Source organism: Pan troglodytes, chromosome X (assembly GCF_028858775.2).
Source record: "Pan troglodytes isolate AG18354 chromosome X, NHGRI_mPanTro3-v2.0_pri, whole genome shotgun sequence".
Lineage (NCBI taxonomy): Eukaryota > Metazoa > Chordata > Mammalia > Primates > Hominidae > Pan > Pan troglodytes.
The window spans coordinates 33,393,367-33,406,387 of NC_072421.2; the positions used below are offsets into that span (position 1 = coordinate 33,393,367).

At 36.3% G+C, this 13,021-nt stretch overlaps 1 protein-coding gene across 14 annotated transcripts in view; it reads right to left on the bottom strand.

Annotated features, from left to right (window-relative positions):
- The window catches only part of DMD (dystrophin), a 2,616,526-nt gene that overhangs the window by 1,690,483 nt on the left and 913,022 nt on the right, over window positions 1-13,021 (bottom strand). For all 14 annotated transcript variants that reach the window (XM_063804906.1, XM_063804905.1, XM_063804907.1 and 11 more), the window contains 2 exons: window positions 8,777-8,869; window positions 1,944-2,116 (listed from right to left, as the gene is read on the bottom strand). In XM_063804906.1, coding sequence (XP_063660976.1) covers window positions 1,944-2,116; window positions 8,777-8,869 — 266 coding nt within the window. The remainder of the gene's footprint in view (window positions 1-1,943; window positions 2,117-8,776; window positions 8,870-13,021) is intronic.

Here is a 13,021-nt window from a genome sequence, read left to right on the forward strand (position 1 = left end):
AATACAAAAAGAAGGGGGAGATGATTCATGAAAGAGCATTAAACAACTGTGAAGAACCTCTTGAAAAGTAACCATGTAATACATAAAGAGAGTTACTGATGATTCATCCAATATGACAGGAGAGAGTATATAAATGAGGATATTTTGACAGAGAAAGAGTGGGTCAGGGACAGATAAAACAGGGCAATTTGGGTATGTTTACTGTATTACCTACAAATGTATTCAGAAATCATTAAATAGAATATTAACAAATATAGAGTGGGAACATGCTTGCAGGATTGAAGTCTTCCACTTGAAGGAAAAAACGTTAGAGAGCCAACAAGGACCACATAACCTGATCCTTGATATTTTTATTCATCTGCAAATGTGTACATGAACAGCAAAATCAATATTTTCAGGCCCTTAGTGTTAAGCATGTGGCTGCATAAATGAGCATTGACTTAAAACACAGACAGAATGTCTCTATCCCTTCTCATCTAACTGTATTGAGGCTGTGGAAACATTTTCTTCTGTCATACGAGAAACAATGTTAACATTGCTTAACGTGACATTTGAATGCATGTCTGCCTCTGTTCTAAATCAGGTTGCTGAGTAATTCACCTGGAAACCCAGTCGGGATGGGGTTAATTACATCCAGCTGGAGCAAGACACCTGACAAAGATGCTTATTTGAAATGTGTTTGCTCTTGGACTGAGCTTTACCTTAGAGAAAATTCATATTCTGAGCTTTTCTAGAAGCAGGATTGGCATAGGAAAATGGTAGAGTGGTCAAAAAAAAAAAAAAAAAATCAAAGTGAGAAAACATAACTTGCACTGAAAATTAGGCAAGATGCACTCCAGTGACATTTTAAACAGTTAATTAGGCAATGCATTTAGCCCTGGGTTGGGTAAATGAAATGGGTAACAGGAAGACCAAAATAGAGTGACTGTAGTCCCTCTCTCTCAAATACACACACACACACACACACATATATATATATATATATATATACACACACACACACATATATACACATATATACATATATACAGAGTATAAATGGTGTAGTATATATGGCATATAGTATATATTGTATCTCTAAGTGTATGTGTACATATACATATGTATTTCCTACACCGCTTTGCTTTTTCTTGAACTGTTATTAATTCATTTACTGAACTTTACACAAGAAAAGCAAAAAAAATCTTCCTTTTCATCTTAAATATAATGTTGAATGGAATATAGTTAAGGACTTTGGTTCACTGTATTACAGTGAATTCTTTTTATTAAAATCCACAAAAGATCTCTCTCTTGCTTTATAGCAATTGATTTGCTGTTCCAGAGCAATTGTTTCTGTTGGTATTCTGAACATTGCGTCATACAATTAATTGTGTTCTGCTCTTTGTCTTGGTTACTAAAATGCTCTGAGCATCTTATGACCCTGAACTAGAACAAAGTATACAGGGCTTTATGGTGTTTGATATCAAAGTGTGTATCTGATAAGACAGATGTTTCTTTCTCCACACTACTTATCTGATGATGGTAATTAATTTAACTACAACTACTCACATGAGATCTAGTATCATTTTTACCTGTATAGTTTAGGCTTATACAAACACATTATCTGTATAAAAAGACCAACCCCATTCTCAGCAAAGTTAGAATACAACCTGGATTTACTGGGAGTCCCAGTGTCAAACATATTGATACTCTCCCCCTCCACTATAACCACTTTCACGCTCCGCTAATGTTAATGTTTCAACAACTGAATTATATGTATCACATAGAACACTGGAAAATATTCTTAATTAGTTCATTCCAATGGAACGTTAGATCAATGTGGTCAATGTACATAACATGTTGTAAAGTAGGACATGATCTGGAACCATACTGGGGAAAAATATGTCATCAGAGTCTAAATCACCACTTTTACAAGTTATTTAATGTCTCAGTAATCTTCTTACCTATGACTATGGATGAGAGCATTCAAAGCCAGGCCATCAGACCAGCTGGTGGTGAAGTTGATTACATTAACCTGTGGATAATTACGAGTTGATTGTCGGACCCAGCTCAGGAGAATCTTTTCACTGTTGGTTTGTTGCAATCCAGCCATGATATTTTTCATTACATTTTTGACCTACATGTGGAAATAAATTTTCATAAGAAAATGCATTCCTTGAGCAAGAACCATGCAAACTTAAATATGAATATCCTTGATCTTCAGTGATAAACAGAAATTTTAGGGCCAATTAGTAATGAGACATAATAGATTCTACCAGAAGTCAAGTCTATTCTCAAAGGCTAGGAGTCTATTCTGATTCATTGGTATCTATGCCATACCATTTACTGAATGTGGTCACTATTACTCCTGGATTCTGCCATATTAGACCCAACATTTACTGTTTATAGAATTGCTCACCTTCTAGCTTTCAATGAACAAGCTAAAGAGGACAGTGTATAAAACATTAGGCTTATTGTTAACCAAGGACTTACGATATAAAAGCGCTTTTTGGATAGGAGGAATACTATACACAATTGTTTTTTAAAGTATATGTTCAAATTTTGCCTTTGCTATTAATTGTGGTAATTGGACAAGTTGCTTAACCTCTTCTAGGCCTCATTTCTGTGTATCTTACATGCAAGGTTAGTGTAAGATCAAAGTACAAAATATGGTCAAATAAAACCCCTGATTTCACACCATCATTTAACGCAAGTTATATTTATTGGCTGAACTGAAAAGAAGACAGAAATGTTTGCCTACCTAAAATAAAGAAAAAAAACAACAAAGGAAGGAAATATTCATCCCTAAGAGCTAGCTGTACATATGTAGCCTCGGTTCTATTTTCATTACTTGGTTTCCATGTATTTGATTGTCTCATAGGCTTCGTGCATGTGCAGATGTTATTCAACAGATTATCAAGTTTAATTCTTCTGAGTCATCTGATGCAGAAATCCATTCTAAGCATTTTTTCTAAGTTTCATGAATGCAGTGACGCTTCATAGAAAAAACTGTCTACATCTTTTATTAAAGAATTATTATTTATTAAAGACTGCTTTTTAAATATAAGCCCCTTATGAGATGCTGGAAGAAGACATCTATGTAAAAGTGATCAGTCTGTACCACTAAGCACTTTCCTTCTGGGAAGGTTAAGGTTCATATACTATCAACATTTGATCAGATGATGAATATTTATTGTGCATTCTAAATATGACAATTTTATTTTTTCATCCATATAGAAGTTAACAAACGCCTTTTGGGTAAATGCATATTTTAACATCTCCAATGTTAGTCATCTTTTTATTAAAAAGTAAATGCAAATTTTAGGATATACTACTAAATCTCATTTTAACATACTTTTAAAAGATTTGAGATGATGCTTTGTAAACACAGCAATGATTCGGAGATATGAAATCTTTGCATCTATCTGTCACAATCCCTTGATAACTAAGCCTATTATTTAGGAGTGGATTATCCAAGTTTTCCTAATTCCTTCTTGACCTACTTATTTAGTCAGTTACTCAGTGAATACAGGTCAAATAATTATGTAATTTGTCTCATATTCTAAAATTATAAATTGCTCAACCTTTATGTACAGCGACTGCAGGAGGTGTATTTTGTGTCCTGTGCTAAATTAGGGTTGGAATCAGCAGATAGTGGCTTAATGGTGGTAATGGATTTGCAATAATCAAGCAATCCTCCAATGATGAATGTGATTCATTTGTGAAATGCTTGACCAGTCTGCCCTCTATGTGCATAACGTTAAAGGACAACAAAGTATTCAATCCAAAACTCCTTTATAGCATCATTATGTCACTAATTCACCTTATCAGCCTCAGCCTCGCTGTTATTGCTTCTACTTAGGTGCAAATGTTGCTCAGACAAAAGAAAATAATAAAGGGCAATGTATGATAATCATGTCTCCTTTTCCTACATAAAAGGCAGTTATCAAAAAATCACTGAGCTGGTCCCAAAGGTGAGCCTGTAAACAGAAAACTGTCCCTTCCTCAGGTCTCACTGTCTCTAAAGGAGGCTCAATTTAAACAGATGTATTTGTGTGTGTGCGCGCATACAACTATAAATCAATTTTTAAAAGGAAAAAAGTTGAAATGTCTTTGAGCAGTGATTTTTAAAAATGACTAGGAGTTAACTGGGCCAAGAAGGCATGATGGACATGGAGGTGCACCACCAAGATTGACCTTCAAGGAAGGGCTTGTTGCTCCAGCTGTGGTCAGGCAGCTTCTAGTTGTTAGTTCTCTCAGGTACCACCTGAGTTGCAGAGTCCTGCCAGCCAATGTCACACCCTTTCCAGGGCAACCCACTACTATTGACTGATGAAGGGGCATAGTATAAACACTCAGCCATTTTAACCCCATTTGAGACAACTCTGAGGGGTCATCCTAGCTGCAAGTTGTCTATGGGATTTGAATAAGCGTGTCATAGGGTCTACGTCACAGCTCTAGTTCTTCCTCTTTCCACTCCTGTCACCTCTGCCCTTCTACAGGTGTTTTTTTTTTTTTTTTTTTCCCCAGGGCATGGCTTAATAAACATGCTGCCTGCCAAACTCAAGTCCAAAGTCTACTCCCCAGAACCCAGACTGTGATTAAAAGAAGTTGCAGCAGAGGAATAGAAATGAAGAGGGTAGGAATAATCTTATATGGTAAGGATAGTTTCTGTGAAGCTCTGCAGAAGAGCAGAGCAAGAACTGTCTTGCACAGAAGTGACTTGGTAGGCAGGAATTTACAGGGATGGCTTTCAGCAGTGCAAACGTCATCATTCTCCTGTAATTGCAAATTGTATCAATAATATGAACATTCTAAAGTGAATTAGCGTTGCCATTAAGTACATCCCTTGAATTTTCCAGTAAAAGTATGGACCTGACTTCTGATAGCTCACCACTGTTAGCAAGATTTGTTATTATAACCAGCTGGTTGCCAGAGCCAAGTTTAGCACTCTGAAAAAAATGGATTGCACTTAAGAAGGAAGAAAAAGATGCCAAACACATGTTATATGCTTTGCAATTTTGTTCAAAGCTGCCTATGTTACAAAATATGCGTTACTGTTTTAGGCTAGCAATTTTATTTGAGATGGACACTGGAAAAACAGTAATAGGAAAACAGAGTTTGCATTCCTGAGTTTTCACAAGTTCAATGAGAAGTCCTCCATGGCACTATTAATAACATAGTATGTGGCATTAGAAAAAGGGGCCAACATGGTTCTATCTGTAAATGCTGCTCTTTATCTGATAGATCTAGAATGTACATTAAGTTGACCAAAATGTCCTTTAATCTTTGCTGAAATTCAAGGGCTTCTACCATTTAATAGGAAGGAAAATATGTAATGTTGGTGTAAAAGAAAAAAAAGAAAAAAAAACATTTTTATATTCACTGGATTATGATGAAGAACACTGAGCAAGATAATTTTTCAAAGTGTGCTTAATAGTTTTAGAACAGGGCAGTGTGATATAAGAGAGATGAGATAAGTAAGCAGAGGCTGGGAAGAGTCTACAGTCTTGCAGTCTCAAGGATATGGTGATTCAAGGGCATAAATGAAAAACAACAGGCTATAAGAGAGGTCTCAGACAAAGAAACATTTAAAGAGCATTCCTTCTGATATTCCTCAATGCAAAAGCGCCTCCACATGCTAATAATGAAAAATGGGCTGGGTGCGGTGGCTCACGCCTATAATCCCAACACTTTGGGAGGCCGAGACGGGCGGATCACAAGGTCAGGAGATCGAGACCATCCTGGCTAACACGGTGAAACCCCATCTCCACTGAACAAAATACAAAAAATTAGCCGGGCGTGGTGGCGGGCGCCTGTAGTCCCAGCTACTTGGGAGGCTGAGGCAAGAGAATGGCGTGAACCCAGGAGGCAGAGCTTGCAGTGAGCAGAGATCGCGCCACTGCACTCCAGCCTGCATGACAGAGCAAGACTCCGTCTCAAAAATAAAAAATAAAAATAAATAAAAAATGAACAACTTGCAAGCAAGTGAAGAAATTATCAGACATAATAGTCTTGAAAGCTTATCTTGGACTAGTTCAGATGGAGTTGGAAAGGGCTTCAGGATATTTTTTAAAATGGTAAGGTCATATAAGAAGTAGTATAAACAATAAATACAGTTCAGAGTGCCTTTTGGAGCTCTGTGCATGCTTGAGTTCTTCTGCTGGCTTTGTCAAAACTTACATCTGTCTTACGCAAAGCGGGATCTGCAAACTGGATTCACTCTAGGAATTATTTGTTACTATGCCATAAGATAAAGTCAACAATTCAGAGCGCATCAAGAAACTTATGTAGCGATTTTACAGAGTACCATTTATGTCTATTGTATTTAATAATAAAGGAGGAAGCATGGGTGTTGGGCGTCTTATTTTTGTAACGCTTTGGTTTTATTCTATCTTACATACAATGGATTAGGGGAAAAGTGTTCCTTCCTCAAGATATTTGAGAAGTACTGAGCAACCTATGAAAAGCAGTTTGGGGAGAGATGGGGTATGTTGCTTGCTGGTTCTATTTGACACCATCACTATATGGAACGGGCTGAAAATCGGCCAACTTGGGCTCACTTAAGGCTCCTATGAGCTATTCTTTGTTGCCAGCACATATTAATTCCCGCTCTTTCTCTTCCCCTCTCCCCGCTTACTGTTGTGAAGTAGCATTAAGCCTGTTCAGAGAATTTGGAATAAAAATATATGGGGGCCAATTAGGAGAGCAACATGGCTGCTGAATTTAATAGGTACTCTTTGTGTCTACTCACTATTTGACTCTGAGCAAGAGCAATCTACAATTCAAGTTAAAATTCAAGCCGGGCGCAGTGGCTCACGCCTGCAATCCCAGCACTTTGGGAGGCCGAGGCAGGAGGATCACGAGGTCAGGAGATCGAGACCATCCTGGCTAACATGGTGAAACCCCGTCTCTACTAAAAATACAAAAAAAAAACTAGCCGGGAGTGGTGGCGGGCGCCTGTAGTCCCAGCTACTCGGGAGGCTGAGGCAGGAGAATGGCGGGAACCCAGGAGGCGGAGCTTGCAGTGAGCCGAGATAGCGCCACTGCACTCCAGCCTGGGCAACAGAGCAAGACTCTGTCTCAAAAAAATTCAAGTTTACCGAATGAAGCCATGATATCTGCTACAATAGGGCTGGATCTGAACTATTACCCTCACTGAAAGAAGCCAGACACAAAAGAACATGTATTATATTGATATAAAATATTCAAAAAGGCAAATACGTATGGACAGAAATAGATTGACAATTGCCTAGGGCTGGGGTGGGAGTGAAAAATGACTGTAAATGGAGAAGAAACTTCTTTTTAGGGTGGTGGAAAAGTGCCAAAATTAGATTGCTATGATGGCTATATAACTCTGTAAATATCCTGCAAATTTTAATGAACGTGGTGGGGGGGAATTATTCATCCCTCAAAATAGTTTGAGAGGCTACCAAGAATCAGAACTAAACCAGATTGATGCAAATTGAATTTTACACTTAGAATGAGTACATTGATGGTCTAACAATTACATTTCAAAGGAGCTGATTTATAAAAAAGTAATCCCGACCAGTAAAAATATCAGTCATTTCTCAGCCTCCAAATTTTTTAAATGAGTGGAAAACTTTAAACAATCAATACAAGTCATATGATACACCTCAAATAAAAGTGGTATACTACACTGAGTGCCTTGCAGATATTCTCCCACTTAATCGTGATAAGAAATACATACACATTTATTTTTATTTTTACTCTTTTGATAGTGAAGGGACCATGGCCCAGAACAGGGGTGGCAATATACCAAATGCCACTAAGATGGTAACTGTGGAAGTTTAAATTCAAGTTCATGTTGGTATATATATATATATACACATACATATTTATACATATGTGTATAACGGGTTACTATTATGTATATATATACAATGAGTGGAAAATATTAGTGGATATAAGTTCATGTATGATTATGTATACATATTATGATTATTATACTATTATGTATATATATACAATGAGTGGATAATATTAGTGGATATAAGTTCATGTTGGTCTTATATATACATATATAATGTGTGGATATGAGTGTGTATATATATATATATACATATATAATGTGTGGATATGAGTGTGTGTATATACACACATGCATATTGTATATATGTGTGTATATATAGACACTCATTATATATATACGCATATATACTACACACACACACACACACACACACACACACACACACACACACATGGGTGTGTGTCTGTATCTTTTCCACAAATCCTTCAACCCATTTTGCAGAGGTCAAATAGACAGTCGGAAGACCCTATGCTCAGGTGACTTAAAAATAATTTCCAAATCACATTATGGAGTTTGTATGTATTACGCACATTTATTGACAGAGATACCAATATTCTACTAATCTTTTATTGGCAATATTTTATGTTAAGAATACCCAAGACTGAGAAAGCCTCATTCCTTTGGTAGTGATTAAAATAAAACATACTAAATTAACTTATAGACAAGTTACAGAACATACATTTGTGAAAACAATTACTCACCTATGATTGGGACTTTGTATTTTTACCTTATACTCAATGAAATAAAATTTTGAAAAATATTCCTGTAAATGTACCAGAACCTATTTTATACCGTGATGATCCTTAACATTTCAGACGACATGGTAGTGTCAATTTAAAAAGCAGCACTATGGAGCAGGGTTTGTTATTGTTAGAAATACACATTTGTTTCACACGTCAAGGGTAAAAATTAAAAAACAAGATTAATGTTACCGAAAAGGAAACCATTCATCAGGATTCTTACCTGCCAGTGGAGGATTATATTCCAAATCAAACCAAGAGTCAGTTTATGATTTCCATCTACGATGTCAGTACTTCCAATATTCACTAAATCAACCTGTTAAAAAAAGGGGTAAAACATTTGAAGGTAAGAGACCAAATGCCTAGTTGCAATAATAATAATAAAAACGTGAAGGTAATTACATTTAGCTATTTTCAGAGACTTAGCATTGAAGCTTTTTTTTTTTTTTTTTTTTTTTTTTTTTTTTTTTGAGACGGAGTCTCGCTCTGTCGCCCAGGCTGGAGTGCAGTGGCGCGATCTCGGCTCACTGCAAGCTCCGCCTCCCGGGTTCACGCCATTCTCCTGCCTCAGCCTCCCGAGTAGCTGGGACTACAGGCGCCCGCTACCACGCCCGGCTAATTTTTTGTATTTTTAGTAGAGACGGGGTTTCACCGTGTTAGCCAGGATGGTCTCGATCTCCTGACCTCGTGATCCGCCCGCCTCGGCCTCCCAAAGTGAGCATTGAAGCTTTTTAAAAATAATCTAAAAATTACACAAAATGCATGTGTAAATCACTTTCCATAACAAACAAGCACCCCAAATATATTTACTTTCAACACATGAATAGATTACTGCAGATTAAAGAGGCCAACTGGAGTATCTCCAAATAAAATGTCATAAAGGATGTTTAAAATTAAGATATGCTTTCTAGTATAGAATTACAACTCAGAAAAATTCACCAATACTTCCACCTAGCTCCAAGGAGTGCCATTATAATTAAGGCTGACTGCATTTTAGTAAAATGCCTCTGTTTTAGAATGAATGTTAGGTCTCTAATAAACAATGGAGCAAACTGCCAGCTCTCTTATCTCTGTCTAGGACTGTGTTTGGAAATGAAAATCTGGCAGGGTTTTATTTGCCTTAATCAAGGCAAATCTCTGTGTCTCCTGTCCTTCACACTCCTCAAATGTTTAGGTGGAGTAAGGTTAAACACAAGCATCTGAAAAGTAAGCATATGAAAAGATGTTCAATGTTTTTAGCCAATAGAGGAATGCAAATTGTAACCACAATAATATATCACTGCACATTTACCATAATGGTTAAAATTTAAAAATAGTGCCATAAAATACTGGTGAGGGTGTGGAGAAACTGGATGACTCAACCCCTGCTAGTGGAAATGCAAATGATATAGCCACTTTGGAAAACAGTCTGGCAGTTTCTCACAAAACTGAACATGTACTTATTTATACAATCTGGTAACTGGGCTCTTGAGCATTTATCTCAAGGAAATGAAAACACATGTGTACACAGAAACCTGCACCTAAGTGTTCATACTACGTTTATTTGTAATAGCCCCAAACTGGGAACCCAGATGCCCTCAGGGGTAGATAAACAAACCATAGTACAGCCACACCATGGAATAACACTCATCAATGAAAAGAACAAACTATTGATACATGCAGCAAATTGGATGAATTTCATGGACATTATGCTAAGTGGGGAAAAAGTCATTCTGAAAGGGTAGCATACTATATGAGTCCATATCTATGAGAGTCTTGAAAAGACAAAGTTACAGAAATAGAGAACAGAATAGCAGTTGGCAGAGGTCAGGAATGGGGATAAGATGTGGGGTAGCTGAATGTTCTTATAAAAGGGCAATATGAGGGACCCTTGTAATGGTGGAACTGTTCTGCATATTGACTCTGATGGTGGATTTACAAACCTACACACGTAATAATGTTGCATAGAACTAAATACACACATATGCATGCACACATACACATAAATATGAGTAAAGCTGGGAAAATCTGAATACTATTGGTGGGTTATATGAATGTTGACATCTTGGTCATGATATCATATTTTAGTTTTATAAGATGTTACTACATCGAAGGGGAGATTAATCATTCAAGAATAAGAAAGCATCATCATCTGCATCATCATCTGGGGATTCCTCATATGGCAGTAGAGGAGAGAAATTCCTCCATAAGGAAAAGCCACTATGAATTTATCTGTTGATTCATTGATTCACTAACTCAACAAGTACCTTTTGGCTATGTGCCAGGCAATGAAGTAATAAGAGCATGTAAAAGTAAAAACCTTCTGCTTTCATGAAACTTAATTCTAGTGGTAGTGACAATCAGATGATATAGCACTGAAGATTCAAGCAGTTAAGCAGAGAATATGCGATTTTTAGGAAACAGACACTCATACTGTGGGAAGCACTCCTGGTAGATACGTTTTGGCTTGCCATAGACCTGATTCTAGAGAGACTTACACCAAGTAATAGGCACTTAGATTCCAGTAACCCCTTATCCACTGTCATAAGACTTGTCACTGTATAAGCAGGAAGATAGTTCCTCCATTTCCTTATCCTAACAAAAGGTCGCATAAGGTCCAATTTCCACTATATTCAGGTACTGGGCTCAGACCTGATAAAGGAAAGTAAGGTACTACCCCGCCTAGTGTCAAGAAGTTCACAACATAAGGTCACATAATAAAAAACTATCTACCATTAGGCTCTAGCAATTCTACCTCTATGTTTATAACCAAAATAATTAAAAACAGAGATTAAGATATTGGTAGACCAATTATCATAGTAACATTATTCGCAATAGCCAAAATGTGAGAACACCCAAATGTCCATCTACAGATAAATGGATAAACAAAATGTGGTATATACATACAACGGAATATTTTCAGCCTTAAAAAGGAATGAAATTCTGATACAAACTACAACATAAATGAACCTTGGAAACATATGCTAAGTGAAATAAGCAAGACATAAAATGACAAATATTGTAAGATTCTACTTCTATGAGGTACCTAAAATAGCCAAATTCATAGAGAAAAAATGGAAGTTATTAAAGGCTAGGGGAGGTGAAAATGGAGAGCAATCGTTTAATCAGTATGAATTCAACTTGGGATGATGAAATCATTCTAGAGATGGATAGCGGTGATGACTACCCAACAACAGAAATATACTTAAAGCCACTGAATTATACACTAAAAAAATAGAAAAAATAATACCTCAAACCCTATTTAGGGCAATGAACCTGAATAGACATTTCTCAAAAGAAGACAAACCAACGGCCAGCACATAAATGAAATAATGTTGAACATCACTAATCATCAGAGAAATGCAAATTAAAACTACAATGAAATATTACATCACACAGAATGGCTATTATCTAAAAGACAAAAGGTAAGTTGTGGCAAAGATGTGGAGAAAAAGGAATCTTTGCACAATGTTGGTGGAAATGTAAATTATTGTAGTCATTATGAAAAACAGTATGGAGGTTTCTCAAAAAATTACAAATAAAACTACCATATGATTCAGGAATTCTACTGCTGGGTATATATTCCAAAGGAAACAAATCAATATGTCAAAGAAATAACTGCACTTCAATGTATATTGTAGTGCTACTCAAAATAGCGAAGATAGGAAATCAACTTAAGTGTCCATCAGTAGGTGAAAGGATAAAGAAAATGCAGGTATACAGACCTACACACACACAAACTGGAATACTACTCGGACTTAAAAAGCAGAGAATCCTCTCATTTGCAATGACATTAATGAATCTAGAGTACGTTACGTCAAATGACATAAGCCAGGCACAGAAAGACAAACATTACATCATGTCACTTGTATATGAAATTTTAAAATGTTGAGCTCATAGAATTGAGAGTAAAATGTTGGTTAGCAGGGGATAGAGCTTGGAGGAGGAGGGTTAGTCAGATGTTGGTCAAATGATACTAAATTACATTTAATAGGAATAAATTCAAGAGATCTATTGTACAACATGCTGACTTTGGTTAACAACAATATTGTATTTTGAAAATTGCTAAGAGAATAGATTTTAAGTGTCCTCGACCCCAAATGATAAACATATAAGTTAATGTATACGTTTATTAGCTTGAAGCACTCCACAACATCTAGATATTTTAAAAAATCATATGATACATGATATATACAATTTTTTTGCTAATTAAAAAATAAAAAATAGTTATATGGTAAATTTTACATCATTTGTATTTTACCACAATAAAAAATAAGTCATTGGATCACACACACCCCCGACCCACACACAGCAGCAGCCACAGATAATACCTAAATAAATGTTCATGGTTTTTTTCCAATAAAATTTATCTATATCCACAGGAAAAACAATTAGGTAAGCAACTGTGTCTCACGGAAGCCCAAGGGGTAAGAAAAAGGAAGTAACATTGTGAAAATATAAGCAAAAGACATAAGATATATTCATGTAT